Source organism: Prorops nasuta, unplaced genomic scaffold, assembly GCF_024137725.1.
Source record: "Prorops nasuta isolate Cenicafe-Biocafe unplaced genomic scaffold, Cenicafe_Pnas_1.2 PNAS00004, whole genome shotgun sequence".
Lineage (NCBI taxonomy): Eukaryota > Metazoa > Arthropoda > Insecta > Hymenoptera > Bethylidae > Prorops > Prorops nasuta.
In genome coordinates this window covers 6,676,430-6,692,320 of record NW_027116801.1, presented here as the reverse complement: position 1 = coordinate 6,692,320, position 15,891 = coordinate 6,676,430, and the positions used below count along the sequence as shown (strand labels likewise).

Sequence of the window (15,891 nt, the reverse complement as noted above, 5' to 3'; positions counted from 1 at the left end):
GTAGCATTGCTACCTAGGGATGTGACTCGTGGGTATTTAAGGCACTACATACTCAAGTTATACCGAAGCTGACCGGAGTTAAGCGAAGGAGGTCGAACACATACGTATCGAGGTAATAGTGTAGGTAACCAGCGTATGTAGGAGATGAGAGGGATGACTCACTGACGTGTTACTACCACTTTTGTTTTTGTGGTGTGTGCGAGCTGAGTAGCATTGTGGAGAGGGCAAATACCTATGAGTTCACATCGTTGTTGCTACTTGCTACCTGTCCGTATCGAACAGTATAATACCATTGTTGAATAAAGAAAAATAAAATGTAAGGAAAATTGGTACAAATTATTATTTTCAATATTTTGATTGACAAAGTCATATGTAATAAATACTTCAAACCGAATGAAATGTCACAGTTATTGAAGGAGGAGTATAAATTCCCCTTCCTTCTTACTCAACTACCGCACTGCAGCGCGATCTAGTATGAAAACAGCGTAAATCTTCTATAAGGAAAAACAAATTTATCATGCACTTGCTACGCTGTGTTATTTAATCTTGATATATAAACATGTAATTAATTGGTAAGCATCTTGTAAGACTAATTAACAAATTCCACTTTCGCAATATTTCTTCCATACGGTAAACGAAACTTATTTCTACTTTCAGGAGTAACTGGATAACTAATAACGAGGCGCGTCCGGTGTGGACACACTACCCCAGGGTGGGGTCGACTGTCATAGCAAAAAATTATATTTAGTTATGACAATTTAGCGGGATTAGTTTAATCATTAAGCAAAACAATCATGGCTAGACCAATTGTACCTAGCCAGCAAAAGTTGGCTGAAAAGCTGACTATTTTAAACGACAGAGGTATTGGTATGCTAACCCGTATTTATAACATTAAAAAAGCATGTGGAGATGCCAAATCAAAACCAGGATTTCTGTCCGATAAAACACTGGAATCGTCTATCAAAACCATTGTCAGAAAATTTCCCAACATCGATATCAAGGGACTGCAGACTATTACCAACTTACGTAATGAAATAATTAAGTCCTTGTCATTATATTATTACACTTTTGTTGACTTGCTAGATTTCAAGGACAATGTTTGTGAACTTCTTACTACAATGGATGCATGTGGTGTTCATATGGATATTGCAATTAATTTTGATGTTACAAAAGGATATTTGGATCTGGTAGTTATATATGTAAGCTTGATGATATTATTGTCAAAAGTAGAAGATCGAAAAGCAGTTCTAGGACTTTTTAATGCTGCTCATGAAATGGTTAATAGCCAATCAGATCCTAGTTTTCCAAGGTTGGGCCAAATGATTATGGATTATGATGTTCCTCTAAAGAAGTTGTCAGATGAATTTGTTCCGCATTCTAAACTTTTGAAGCAAGCTCTTACTTCTTTATGGGCAGTGTATCCTGGTAGAAATTTATCAGCCGATACATGGAGAGCAGATCAGAAGCTCAGTTTAGTTGGAAGTCCTGGACAAATACTAAAAGCTGCAGCAACAGATACAATGTCTTGTGAAACATTAAGCCTGGATAGAATAGAAAGATGGGTTATACTTGGATTTACCCTTTGTCATTCATTTTTGAGTCAGGAACAGCCAAATAAATTATGGATAACAGCTTTGGAGTCAGGTTGGGTACTTGCCCTATTCCGTGATGAGGTTATTTATATTCATCAGTATATTCAAACATTTTTCGAGGGCATAAAGGGATATGGCAAGAGAGTATCCGAAGTGAAGGAATGTTATAATCAAGCTGTACAAAAAGCTGGATATATTCACAGGGAGAGAAGAAAATTTTTAAGAACTGCTCTCAAAGAGTTAGGTTTAATCTTGACAGATCAGCCTGGACTTTTGGGACCAAAAGCTTTATTAGTTCTAATGGGGCTTTCACATGCTAGAGATGAAGTGTTGTGGCTTCTGCGACATGGAGACAATAAACCTATACAAGGGAAAGCAAAGGGAAGAGGGGGAGAGGATTTAGTTGATCGCCAATTACCAGAACTACTCTTTCATTGCGAGGAACTTCGAGCCTTAGTTAAGAAATACTCTCAAGTGTTACAAAGGTATTATGTGCAATTTTTATCAGGATTTGATGCTCCTGCATTACATCAAATGATACAAAATCTACCATCTTGCCCAGAAGACGAAGGATCGGTACTCAGCGATATGTGCTCCATAGTAGCAAGTCTCACTGTTAAACAAGTAGAAGACAATGAAATATTTGATTTTAGACCATTCAGATTGGACTGGTTCAGGTTACAAGCCTACATGTCTATTTCAAAGTGTAATATGAATCTAGCTGATAACAGAGAACTAGCATCATTTATGGATACAGTTATATTCCATACAAAAATGGTTGATAATCTTGATGAAATGTTAGTGGAAACTTCAGATCTGTCTATTTTCTGCTTTTATAGTAAAATTTTTGAAGATCAATTTCACATGTGTTTGGAGTTTCCAGCTCAAAATCGTTATATTATAGCATTTCCACTAATTTGTAGCCATTTTCAAAGCTGCACTCATGAATTGTGCCCAGAAGAACGTCATCATATTCAAGAAAGAAGTCTTTCTCTTGTTAATATGTTCTTGGAAGAGATGGCCAAAGAAGCAAAGAATATTATCACGACAATATGTGACAAGCAATGTCAAATGAGTGATAAGCTTTTGCCAAAGCATTGTGTTGCGTTAATTTCACAAGTAGTAAATCGAAAGAAGAAGGATAAGAATAAAAAGAATATTATTGAAATACATAAACCTGGTAGTGAAAGCTATAGAAAAACTAGAGAAGATTTAACAACAATGGATAAGCTACACATGGCATTAACAGAATTATGCTATGCTGTTAATTATTGTCCAACAATTAATGTTTGGGATTATACCTTTGCACCAAGAGAATATTTGAATCAGCATTTAGAATCAAGATTTGCCAAAGCTCTTGTTGGAATGGTTATGTACAACCCTGATACAAGTGCTATAGCTAAACCATCAGAACTTTTTGTCAGTGTTAGATCATATATGAATGTATTGCAAACTGTGGAAAACTATGTACACATAGATATAACAAGAGTATTTAATAATGCTTTGCTTCAACAGACCCAAGAGCTGGACAGTCATGGAGACAAAACTATTGCTGCACTTTACACACAATGGTACTCTGATGTTTTATTGAGGAGAGTAAGTGCTGGAAATATTTGTTATTCTCCCAACCAAAGAGCATTTGTTAGTTTGTCGGTGGAAGGTGCAATTCCTTTTAATGCAGAAGAATTCTCTGATATTAACGAATTAAGAGCATTGGCGGAACTAATCGGTCCTTACGGCATGAAAATGCTTAGCGAAAACTTAATGTGGCACATTGCAAGCCAAGTACAACAATTGAAAAAGCTAGTAGCGGGAAATAAAGAAGTTCTCATAGCGTTGCGAACGAATTTTGATAAACCTGAAGTAATGAAGGAACAATTCAAAAGATTGCAACAAGTCGATAATGTGCTTCAGAGAATAACCATTATAGGAGTTATTTTGAGCTTTAGGCAATTAGCACAATCCGCACTGGTTGATGTATTAGAGGAACGGATTCCGTTCCTATTAAGTTCAATTCTGGACTTCAGGCATCAATTACCATCGGCAGATCCCATGAGAATTGTTACCGAAATGACATCAGCTGCAGGGTTAACGTGTAAGGTGGATCCAGCATTAACAGCTGCATTGAAAACTCAGAAAGCTGAAGCAGATGAAGATGAGCATTTATTAGTTTGTTTGCTTATGGTGTTTGTCGCAGTTTCTATTCCAAAATTAGCAAGGAATGATAATTCCTTTTACAGAGCTTCCCTTGAAGGTCATTCCAATAATATACATTGTATGGCTACTGCGATAAATAATATTTTCGGTGCACTCTTTACCATATGTGGACAGAACGACATTGAAGACCGGATGAAGGAATTCCTTGCATTAGCTTCCTCAAGTTTGCTCAGATTGGGTCAAGAGGCAGATAAGGAGGCAACTAAAAACAGAGAATCTGTATATCTCTTGCTGGATCAAATAGTCCAAGAATCTCCGTTCTTGACAATGGATTTACTAGAGAGTTGCTTTCCATATGCACTGATACGTAATGCATATCACGATGTCTACAAGCTCGAGCACTCGCAGCCGTAAAGATTTTACGTGAAATAAATCATTATTTCACTGACAAATGTTGAATTTCTAGCTTGCCACTCAGGACCATATTTTCGCATCTTATATGCTAAACTCAGCGATTTTCTGATTATTTAAAAAGTTAAATTATTTGAAAATAATTTTTAAATTGTTAACATTACCAGCAATGATAATGTGATTAGGAAAATAATGAATTATATATATATATATATATATATATATATAAGTACATATGAATGTGTTACTAAAATCATTTGCCGTTGAATAGTAAAACTTCATTTATCTTTCCAAGATGTGGCAATGTTTGGAAATTTGGATTTAGAATCTTTATATTTAAAAAAAATATTTATGAAAATAATGGCGAACGAAACCTGCATAGTACATTTAACTTATAATGTATAAATAAAATATCCTCCATATACTTGGATGCTGGATTATTAAGAGACTTGATATTTTAAGATAATAGGTATATTTCTACTTCAGTATTTAGTACTATTAACGATAGGATTTCCATTTGCCAAGGACTCAGTGTAAGCCAGATCTTGTAAGAAGGATTTTCATGCTAATCAAATTAGAATATATCGTCATTTTATATCTACATCATTTTTTAATGTACGATAATAATTTTTGCAATAGTTTATAAATAAATAAAGTCGAATCACATGGATGTGTTTTTATTTGATCTTAAAAAATCTAATGTAAGCGTTAAAGGACTAAATATAGTATAGCACGTGTAAATGTAAAATGTATGCTTTATTCAGTTTTTTACAATGTTTTTGTTCTTTTTAATCACATTAACATAACACAAGAGATATTCACAATCATATTCCTTTTATTTGTAATATTCTTAAAACACTCGTCACGTTCTAGACATTCGGGGAAAAGATAGAGTGGTGGTCTGAAACTACGTTCAGGCAATTGGTCAGTATCATGCCTAACTATAATACATAAATTGAAAAATAAATTGATTCAATTATTCATTAATATTAAAGAATTTAAAGAAACCGATACGGCGGATCAAAAGCAAAGGCCACTTGGCAATGTGTGATATCCAAGCAGCACTTTCAAATCATTGTTATACGGTTATAAAGGAAATAAATGAGAAACTTATAGCGAATTATTTTTAAAAAGTTTCTTTAACAAGAGAGAAATAATCCCGGATGCACGATGTTGATAGGTCACCACGGTTTTGGATCGATAGAAAAAATATAATCTTTAATTTCTTTTTGTTCCTTTCTCTCTAACATTATGTACAAGTGATAGAGTAGTGCATCGCGTCATAGTGCGCAGCCCTACATTAAGGCGAAGGATGAAACAAATACCTTTTTTGAAAGCCGTGTACTTATTTAGTCAATCATTGGTTAAGAAAGGCTTACGATATCGCTATTTGCATAAAAAATACCGATAATATGGACAAAATAACTGGAATAATTAATACATCCTCAGACCTTAATTTAGGCACTGCAAAAACGAAGAAGCTTAAGCATATGCAGTAGAGGTCGGGGACAAATGATGAAGTAATATTTTATTCTCCTCTCATACGCATAAGCAACGTCCTTATCATCTAACAATGGAACGTTGGCCTCGCTTTATGTCTGTCACACATTTTTCAGAGCCGCTAATATTCTCTCACTTAAGAATAACAACTTGTACTTTTTACATTTTAATCATATCATAGGTTTTCAGTCATCCAAACTTTGTGGCAGTGAGTTGGAAGCAAAAGTAGATTTTTATCACGGTATTCAATTATAATTTAAGACGCATCTATCATCTAAACAAAAATAAGTTCTTTAAACCTAGCAATTATTTACCGAATGGCAGTGGCTCGGGAACATAGTGATGATTTCTCTAAAGGCAATTTATGATAAATTTAATTCAGTCGTCGAAAATAGACAAAATGCCCTCTAAAAATGAGCCGATTTCCCATTGTATCTACTGCATAATTATTCCTGTCCGTTTCCAACAAATAACAACGAGAGTATACAGCTAAAGCGATAGTCGTTTGGTCTGTGTGGCATTCTCGTTAAAATTAGTAAGCGACTAAAGCTATAGTTACGGGTCTTCATAGCTACCCTCCCTACATCACTTACAAATGGCAGTAGATTATTATATTGATCTGTACAGAAATTAAATTAATAATGTAATGATGTGCTTGTACTTTTTCGCTGCATTATCCAACTGGTACAATTAGTTGGAATAAGACAAACAAGTTTGCTCCCTCTAACTTATTGCACTAGTGCAGCAAACAGCGAAAAAGAACAGACCTAATGTGAGATTAGAAAATATAGCGGGGCCAACTAGACTTCCATTGTGATTTCTTTCGAGAAATTTGGAAATTTCTTAAATAACATAGATCGTCGTGTGCACGATCTTTCGGTCGGATCCACGCTGGATCAAAAGTCCTTTTATGAAGCTAAGTATCTGTTTATCGATTTATTCAGAGACTTGCTTGTTCTCCTAGCTTCTTCTATTCTGATTACAAAATACAGAATAATATTTCACTATAATACAGATTTGATATAAAAACAAGTATTTTCGCATTTGCTTTACCATCTGTTATGGTTACATATTTATCATATACATATTTTTTTATTTATAATATATATTTATATTAATCATTATATTTACACATGTATACACCCATTCGTTTTTCCTTATGCGCCCAAACCATTTGCTATGATACCTTTCTCCATATGCCTTTCTACTGAACTTATGCGCTTTCGTTCTTTCTAACATACACCCCTCGTACAATCCGTTCAATAATCACAATGCGTCTATTGTACATTTCCATGCGACCCGCAAACTCGTATTGCAGCGACTTGGCTGGCTCCTCCTCATTTGTTACGCCTAACTTCTATCCCTTTGTTTTTCCTTCTCGGGAAAATCAAGTTTGTTGAAAATAACGCAGACGGCACTGATTTGCAATAAAAAAAAAGCAACCGCTTATTCGAGGGATCTTCGATCAATGTTTTTCTAAGTTCGTACACATTCTTCGTTAAATTTAAGTTGAAACATTGGTGTATCATAATTTCTTCAAATGCAAACGACTAATACGGCTGACACTATCTAAAGTTCTTTTTGGTAGTGATACAAAAATCTGTAATATTTCAAATTTTCTGATTCTCAATAATACTTGAAATACAGCTATGTGCATATACATACTATCAGTGATATCTATCGGTAAATTTTTATCATTTTTGTAGGGCTTTATTGTTTACATATACAATCACTCATTCTCACTCCACTGTGTGGTGTTAGTATGCACATAGCGAATGGGGAAGGAGCTCTCTGATATGAGCTGAATTAAAAAGCAAAATTTATTTTAGGATAAGCCCGAATAAAGATTGACATTAGAATGAATATAAATGCAATTAAAAGTTAAAGCGCATGAATTTCAAAGGAAATATAAAAGTAATAACAAGAAAGTTAGTTTTAATAAAAGTATCAAACATTTTATTATATGAACTATCAAAAACTTGAGTGGCAAAAAAATAATGTAAAAATGCTTGTCAGCCTTTAAATTCATAATTTAAAGTAATAATTTAAACTTTGTTAAGTCAACAATGTTCTGCCACTTATTTCTATACTACCTATCCATTTTTAACGAGTCTAAAAATATTAGAAATATAGAGGCGAATAGTTAAATTTTAGTTAACAAAATATTATGGTTAAGTAGAATTAGGTCATAAACATTTATCATACTTAGAAATATTAATATAAGATCATTCGACTGCTCTGTTCTGCAACTCTGACTTGAAAATTAATAAATAATTTTCACGAAAGTAATAATGAAAATCTTCGGTTCATCCTGGTTTGAAATAGATGCAGAAGATGCAAAAACAACTTCCTCTATATACAGAGAACTGAGTTCTGGTTTCTTTTGCAAATCAATTTTAATGCGCCAATTTAAACGAGCATGAGTTTTCTTATTCGCATACGAGTAGGCAGATGTGCGCACTGCTTGAGCCCAGAGTCTGTAAACGATGTTAATATTTTAAACAGAGGACTCTTCTTTGGTCCGCTACACGTGTAGTAAAAGCACACGTTTACGGTTCGCCCCGAAAATTGCAAATTTAAAACCGCATTTAAATACAACTTATAACATTTGCGATAAAGGAGATAAATTATCATTTCAGTTTCATAACTAATCAATAATGGTAATAGCATTAATAATAGCAAGCTTATTCAATAGTGATCAATATAATCATCATCGATATATATCTTAATGGAATAGTGTTACAAAAAAACTGATTTTAAATCGTCATTCGCCTATCTCTTTTCTGTTTGTCCCTATCAGTCCCTATTCCATTGTTTCGATCTCGCTTTACTACAATTATCTAATAAAATTAGTATAAGAATAATACATATTAATTGCTATACTATTATGGTAGAGATCAAACGAATGACCTGCGATAGTTTGGTAATAGTTAACGTAGTTTCGCTCTAGAAAGTCGAATAATTTCTACAGCAATATAGTCAAACATTTCGAATGTAAAAACTAACGATCGTTACTAATAATCATGAAAAATATATAATACCTTCCAACATTACTCGACTGTTTAATTTACACGAATGGAACATTAGCTCAATAAAAATTCGCATAAATTTTGAATGTAAACGTCTCAATGCTTGCTACTGATCACGATATACTCACGCAATATTTTATGAAAATACTTTCGCAGTGGATAATGTATAGTGTTGTATTGATATAACGCCCTTGAGCAATGTAATTCAGACGTTTTCATCGTTAAAAAAAATAATGAATGATAGGAATAACGAGCATATTCTAAAAGCGAAATAACACCTTCTCGTCACAAGTTTTCAACTGATAAAAGTGCCTCGAAATATTGTCACGTTCGGTCTATTAGTGACCGCATTTAATCGCACCCGATTAAAGATCAAATGTTTTAACCCTTCTAGGGTCGACTTTCGAAAGCGAAATATGTATATACGAGATGACTTTTTAAAGAAGTCGCGACATAAAACTTATATGCAATCTTGGCCACAAATTCTCACAGTATCGAACAGTGATGATGACAAATGTCCAAAACTACATTCATCACTATAGTACAATGTTTAACTGCGCAAAATGCATTATTGCAGATCTGATCGAAGTAGAGGAAAGAACAAGGCAAGTTCCATCCCTTCGACCAACATAAAAACCTTAGAGTATCTCGTTGGAAGGAAAAACGTAGGAAGGTATTCTAAGGACTCATCGCGTAGCGCAAATATGCAACGACAAACCGAAGATTCGGCCAGGGAAAATATTTTATCAAAGAATTCACATCGATAATAGTTTTATGATGTCCAACGTCAATAAATAGTAGCGTCTTAAACCTGGTTTCCTCACGTCTAATAAAATTGCATAACGACAAGTTATTGTAATGCCATCCGTGAGTGTAAGTGTAATATCGGTCTTTGCATATTATTGTTAAAATGGTAATGTCGTTGGCGTGCATCTTCCTCCTACAATCCTTTATCTAATCCATGTTCTCTTATATACGTTACTTCCGTAAAAAAGGATGACCTCGTGTAGATTCGAGATCTGCGCTCTCCTCTCTATTCTTACGTAGGACGATGAGTATTTATTCTTCGAGCCCACTCTTAGCATTCTCTCGGATGCTACGCGTTTCACTGATTCTTGCGTCTTGAAAAAACGCCTAAGAAGAAACGGTGCTGGAATAATCTCTGCTTATGCGTTACGGTACTTCAGTATTATCACACTTTGTTATGATGCCTCATCTCATAGGCTGGGCCTCTGGCAGCTCCTCCGGAACCCGAATAGGCACCGGCATAGAGTTCTGGATGATTGGAGCGGCCATGGTTGACGGGTGTCCCGCTGTTGGGTGGCGCACTAGCTGTGGGAACCGAACGATAGCCTGTTTAAAGTTTAGAAAGGTATTGGGTATTAAACAAAAAATTACTAACACAAGTACTGCACTAAAAATGGGATACAAAGCTGTGGGTTAATAAGCAAATGCGGTTTTATAATGCGGTATTTAATGAAACTGTTAGCACGATAAACTTTTACTGAACTCGTAACTTAAAATTTAATAGGATATTTCGATTGGGCTTGCTCTACTGTGCTAAAATGCGTTCTAAACTTAAATTAAAAAAAAAAAATACAAAAATGTGCTTGATAAAAAGTTAAAAGAATTAAAAAATTAAAGCAGTGGAGGCAATTTACATTGTTTACTAGAAAGCAGCAATTTATGTAACATAGATGAATGAGTTAGGAGTAAATACAAGAATGGTATATTAATTTCTACCGAGCTAATTGTTAATATTTGAAGCTTGCTATTGTTGACAGGATACATTTATAAATTCCTGGATTTACTCCTGTTCAGATTAATACAATAAAGGCCCCAGCTCACCTCTGTAGGTCATAGAACGATAGTATCGGGTAGTGATGCGTGTCAATCAATGCGAGGGAGATGCAAACAGGAGAAAACACTGATGTAATTGCGGATTACACGAGGAGGGAAACGTAAACGTATTTCAAATCGAGTTTGACACATTATAGCTTTGAAGAAGAAGGGATATTTAGCAACAAGCTAATTACTATTACATCCAACTCGAAAAGAAATATCTAGACCGATGTTACCTGAAAGGATTTTTACCTTTTGGATAATACTGAGCTCCTCTTCCCTCTCCGTAACCGTGAGAAGGCCCCCGTGTTCCTCTATGTCCTCCTTGTGCTTGCGGTGGGGGTATGCTTCTCGGGCCAGCACCACCTCCACCATGGGGATGTCGCTGAATAACAACAAATCTAATGTTAACATTTTTCCTGATCATTCTATTCACTAGTTATCCCTTACCATTCGCCTGAGTGTATTCATGGGCCTTCTTAAAGTATCGCTAATACGTCTTGCTGGGGGCTTCTTAGGATTGCTAGAAGGAGTGTGTACTGCACAACATTTGATGAACAGTCCCATAAATATAATAAATGCAATGCCCATAAGAAGCACGGCCCACCAATATTCCTATAAAAATGAAACTTCAACGTTAGTATTCTAATTCTTAGCTATCACTATCGAATAAATGAATTTCAATTATATTACTCACAGTCACCCATTGTGCTACTGTAAGCAAAGTTTCTTTATTAAATAAAAGATTTTTTAGTCTAGCGAGTGGCCCTTCCGCATCTACCGCTCTACATTTCAGGAACACGTCGCAATAACCCTAATGATAAATATATTATTAATAAAGTGCGACAAAAAAAAAACAATATCATCTTTTAATGACAATTACTTGGAAGTTATCGCAAGGCGAGCCGGGCCTAAGACTGATCCCACCGTCAGGTAAGCCTACAACATGTGCAAACTCGCTGGTACTACGACAAGAAGACGTATCCGTCCCATTTTGGCATGCTAGCTCGCAGAGCTTTCTCTTATCGATATTTGGAATAATGCTACTCGTCAAGAAACACTCCGTAAGATTCCATTCTAAACATATTGATCCAGTACATTCGCCATTGATACAGAGCTATAAAAAATAGAGTAGGTTAAACCTCGTTGATCTCATTTAAAGGGAAAAAGTTGAATAGTCCATCTACTTACTTGAGTGCCTTCGTTACATCTAGTTTTATTTGCTCTTGGTAATGGTACTGGACATTCCGACGACTTCCCATTGCAAGTCGAATTGTAACTACAGTCAGATTCAGATTTGCATTGAACTTTTTTAGAAAAGGGAACAAATTGGCAGGTTTCGCTCGAACAACAAGGCCCTTGGCTAGGACTGTAAAAAGTAATAATTCAAATTAATTATGAGCACTATTTATTAATTTTATTGTTACCTAAGAGATTTTTATAATTAATCAGTCACTCCATACCTGCATTGTGTACCGTATTTTCTGCTACAACCTTTCGCCGTTTCATTCTTTATTTTGTCCAATTCGGACACCTGTCTTGGATAACAGCATTTATCCACGCACTCGTCATCGTCGTATCCACAGTCACATTCTTCTCCTGCTTCAACAATTTTGTTGCCACAAAATGCTCCGGCCGATGCTGAAAGGTATAATCAATAAGTAAAAGGGGCTTCGAAAATTGTTATCAGTGTATAAAGAAAATATTTCTTTACCGGTAAAGCAATTTCGCTTCTTGTTATCCTCGATTGCATCCAAAACGTTACTAATATTACCTACGCTGCACTTGGAAAATTTGCTGTTGTTGGGCCGATCACCACTCGTTGCTGAAGCGAACATAATATAATTACCATGTAATCCGCCTGGTCTGCATTCGGGTGGAAAGTCGTGCTACAAAGAAAAGCAGATTATTATCTCTAAATATTTAACTAGGCATTTAGTGATAAATTGTTTATCATGCAGGAATAAATTGAAGGGATCCTCGTTTTCTTACCGGTGAACCAAAGTTATGGCCTATTTCATGGGCCAAAGTCAGCTGGGAGACTTTAGGCGGTACTCGGCTGTTGTAATTCACGAAAGTGATGATGCCCGTATTGAGCGATCTTTTAGTGGATTGGTACATTCCGCCTACTGTCTCTGTATACGTTTTATATTTCTCACAGATACCGCCGGATGCGCCAGATGCAGATGCGACCCAGGCAAGACCCAGCGTGCCCCCAGTAAAGTCCCTATAAATATCCGATGTAAAAATTGAAATATTAAAAAATATTTCAGTCACCGAACCATAAAAATCTTCATCGAATAAAAGGGGTCGCACGAACCTGTACGTGAAAACATATGCGAGACAGAAGTCCTCGTGATTCCCAAGTGAATGCAAGTTCAAAAAGTTACTGACATCGATGTTTTCCATGCAAAATGGATTCGACTCGCCGTAGTTTTGAGGTCTCGAACACGCAGTATCGTCATCGATCTAAAAAGAAAAATTTATCATGTATTCAGAGAAGCTTATAGAATTATTGATTAAAAAATACCTTTATTCGCTGAACTTCGAATTTAATATTCCTATGCTCGATTCTGCCATCAAACCTCGTATCTCGATAAATGTAATTAACAGCTGTCACGTGGTGCGCGATTAAAGATAGAATTTCTTCCCTGGTTTTCTCGGCGTCGTGATGTAGCTGAAAAATATCGCTCGCATTAATAAAAAATGTTTCTGATAGAAACACGGAGAAAATATCGAAGTAGATTTTACTGTATGTGCTTAATTGTACCGTCATCTTTTCATTCCTATATGAAAGTGATTGAAGTTGAACTTAAAATTGTATGAACATTAAAATGCAGCTGAAAATCAATAATTTTTCCTCGGAATGAAAAGATATGACTATATACGAGTGAGAAGACGCACAATAAAATTTACTTTAATATTTTTTTCATCAATACTAGAAAAATTTAAATAGGACTATTTGGATAGGCTTTAAAAGATTTAATAAATAAACAATTTTATACAACTGTTAAGGGGAAATAAGACGATCTGGATATGAAATTTACAGAAAGAGGCGTGATAACACGTTTCGCCAGATTTCTACGGTATACATACTCTAAATATTTACCTGATCTGATATGTGTCGCCAGATGAGAGGATCCGTTTGAATAAACAAAGAGCACGTATTTTTGTTGTCTTCCTTCGGTCTGGTCGCTCTTCTAATTCTTCGATGACTAGGTTCGTTAGCTTCTCTTGTGTATTTGTGACTCGGATTCTCCCGATCACCGTTCCAAGGTACAACATTTGGCCTTTTTTCCTCCGAGCCATTATTGGCAGGTACAGGAGGGGGAGTATCGTCCCCCGAATTTTGAATTTTATTCATCCATTGAACGACATCGTCGTTAATACCACATCCGCTTGAGTCACCTGCAACAAACGTTTCAACGTTAAATTTTATAATCAAAGCTTATTCCTTCTCACAAAAACTTCCATCAAGCTACAATCTAAAATCGTATTGTATAATCGAGAGGGGTAGTAGTGAATTTTAATATCACTTAATTAGCTTTCATAAAAGACACTATTAAAAGCTCTTTATACATCATTATAACCTTATTGAATTTTTCTATGCAAAGCGTTGCATAGTACTACAATGTACTATGTACGACGTAAGTAAGCCTTTTACAAAATTTACTCTGTTTCTTATAATTCTCTTACTCTTTCCATAGTTTTTTATGAATGCTATAAAATATGGTAAGAAGCGTGATTTTACAAACTAAAAAAGTGGTGTCTGAAAAATTATTTATTTTTTATAGTCATCTTTTGAGCCGATGAATAATTAGAGGGTGGTTCGAAAGTAGGGAAAAGTAAACTCCGACGAGCATTATTCAAGTACTTGCTTGTAGAAGCTAAAAGAGTATAACTTAACACAAGTGAGCTTGGGAAAGCTTATCTTTTCACCAGAGTTTATGACAAAAAGGTGAAAGTTTTGCAGAATTAACATCGATTTGCCCTAATTAAAAAAAAGAATAAAAAATCTCAATTATCCTGTAGCAATATATATATGTATATACAATTTGTTTATACAGTGGAACAATAAGATGCAGCGATATACCCTAATGAATGCCTTAATGTTGAGCCATGGAAGGATAGCACATGTGAGAATCCAGTTGGCTAGTATATATGTTACTATACAGCTAACGTAATAATATTACGAGTAATGACAACCTAGGCTACTTCCCCTGAGTGTTGTTTCGTCGCTACTGGCAGACCCATTATTCTAACGATGCCACGAAACATCCACGTAAGGTAATGCAATTCAAGCACCACGATATGAAACAGTTTCATTTATTATTTCGCAAACGAACGATTGCTGCTCAATTAATCAAAGCTCAAAAATGATCGAAATCAATGTTTCTTTTAAAAATAATCAAATCAGGAAGCAATTTTCGATAGTTTTATTGAATCTCTGTAGTCTATATATATATATAAGATGTAACAATATCACCGAACAATTTTGATGAAAAAACTTTCATTGGTGAACCCTCAGGATTTTACCATTTCAAAATCACTGCATGGGTGATATTTTTATACTCTGATGTATATATATATATTAAAGAAATCGCGAAATATAGTTAAATCCTGGACGTCGCGCGATATTCTCTACTTAAGTTTAATTGGAAAATAGTAAAAAAAATACTGACGAGTCGTACCGTCAGGAATAAACTAGATAATGTCGTCAGTTGTTGTTAGCTTTATCGACAAGTTAAATGCGGACCACGAGGTTTAATGACTTAGCGCTTCAGCGCGGCAATATTGGTTATCTTTATCGATGTTGCTGTCCACGAGACAGCATTAATGGCCAATTGCCGTTACACATAAAAAGAAAAAAATACTCGCGATACGCGTACGAGCTTAAAAGCTCGGAAAAGCCTTTTCCACGATAAAAAGCCAAGGACTTATTGTCCTAAGCGGCTTGCAAAAATACACTTATCATTATATTCAAATAAAGCAACAATTTACTCGCATTTCAGCAGCATTTAAGCGTAGATATTGCTTTCTTGTTAATCTGACAACAACAATTGTTTTGAAAGTAAGCTATATTATTTTATAAGATTAAATAGTGAACAAGAGAAATCGCAAAATATCAAACGCATCTTTACTGTGTCTGATGCAGTATATTCTCCACATTTTCCACAACTGTACTCTGATTTTACAAAGATAAAACATGTGGTACACCGGTGTCCTTTGACAAGCAGATATTTATCAGTAATTTAAATGTCCAAGTATAATTACAGAAGGTTGCTACCAACTTACGTAACCCTTTTAACAATAAGCAACAATCATAAACGACTATTAAATTTTCAAGAGAATTTAGTAAT

At 35.0% G+C, this 15,891-nt stretch overlaps 2 protein-coding genes across 6 annotated transcripts in view; one reads left to right on the top strand and one right to left on the bottom strand.

The window, feature by feature from the left end:
* The first annotated feature begins 305 nt into the window (after positions 1 to 305).
* On the top strand, positions 306 to 4,826 carry Hem (Nck associated protein 1 Hem). The gene is made up of 2 exons (XM_066726000.1): positions 306 to 572; positions 658 to 4,826. Exon 2 carries the CDS (start codon positions 795 to 797, stop codon positions 4,161 to 4,163), a length of 3,369 nt encoding a protein of 1,122 aa, XP_066582097.1. The 5' UTR covers positions 306 to 572; positions 658 to 794; the 3' UTR covers positions 4,164 to 4,826.
* A 93-nt stretch (positions 4,827 to 4,919) lies between these two features.
* kuz (zinc-dependent metalloprotease kuz) overlaps positions 4,920 to 15,891 on the bottom strand; it is an 89,575-nt gene continuing 78,603 nt past the window's right edge. For 4 of the 5 annotated variants that reach the window (XM_066725381.1, XM_066725380.1, XM_066725382.1 and 1 more), the window contains 12 exons: positions 13,641 to 13,939; positions 13,062 to 13,208; positions 12,852 to 13,000; positions 12,524 to 12,758; positions 12,246 to 12,420; positions 11,995 to 12,172; positions 11,723 to 11,900; positions 11,415 to 11,648; positions 11,229 to 11,345; positions 10,982 to 11,146; positions 10,784 to 10,916; positions 4,920 to 10,042 (listed from right to left, as the gene is read on the bottom strand). In XM_066725381.1, coding sequence (XP_066581478.1) covers positions 9,882 to 10,042; positions 10,784 to 10,916; positions 10,982 to 11,146; positions 11,229 to 11,345; positions 11,415 to 11,648; positions 11,723 to 11,900; positions 11,995 to 12,172; positions 12,246 to 12,420; positions 12,524 to 12,758; positions 12,852 to 13,000; positions 13,062 to 13,208; positions 13,641 to 13,939 — 2,171 coding nt within the window. In that variant the 3' untranslated portion in view covers positions 4,920 to 9,881. The remainder of the gene's footprint in view (positions 10,043 to 10,783; positions 10,917 to 10,981; positions 11,147 to 11,228; positions 11,346 to 11,414; positions 11,649 to 11,722; positions 11,901 to 11,994; positions 12,173 to 12,245; positions 12,421 to 12,523; positions 12,759 to 12,851; positions 13,001 to 13,061; positions 13,209 to 13,640; positions 13,940 to 15,891) is intronic. The other variant, XM_066725384.1, reaches the window with a different exon arrangement.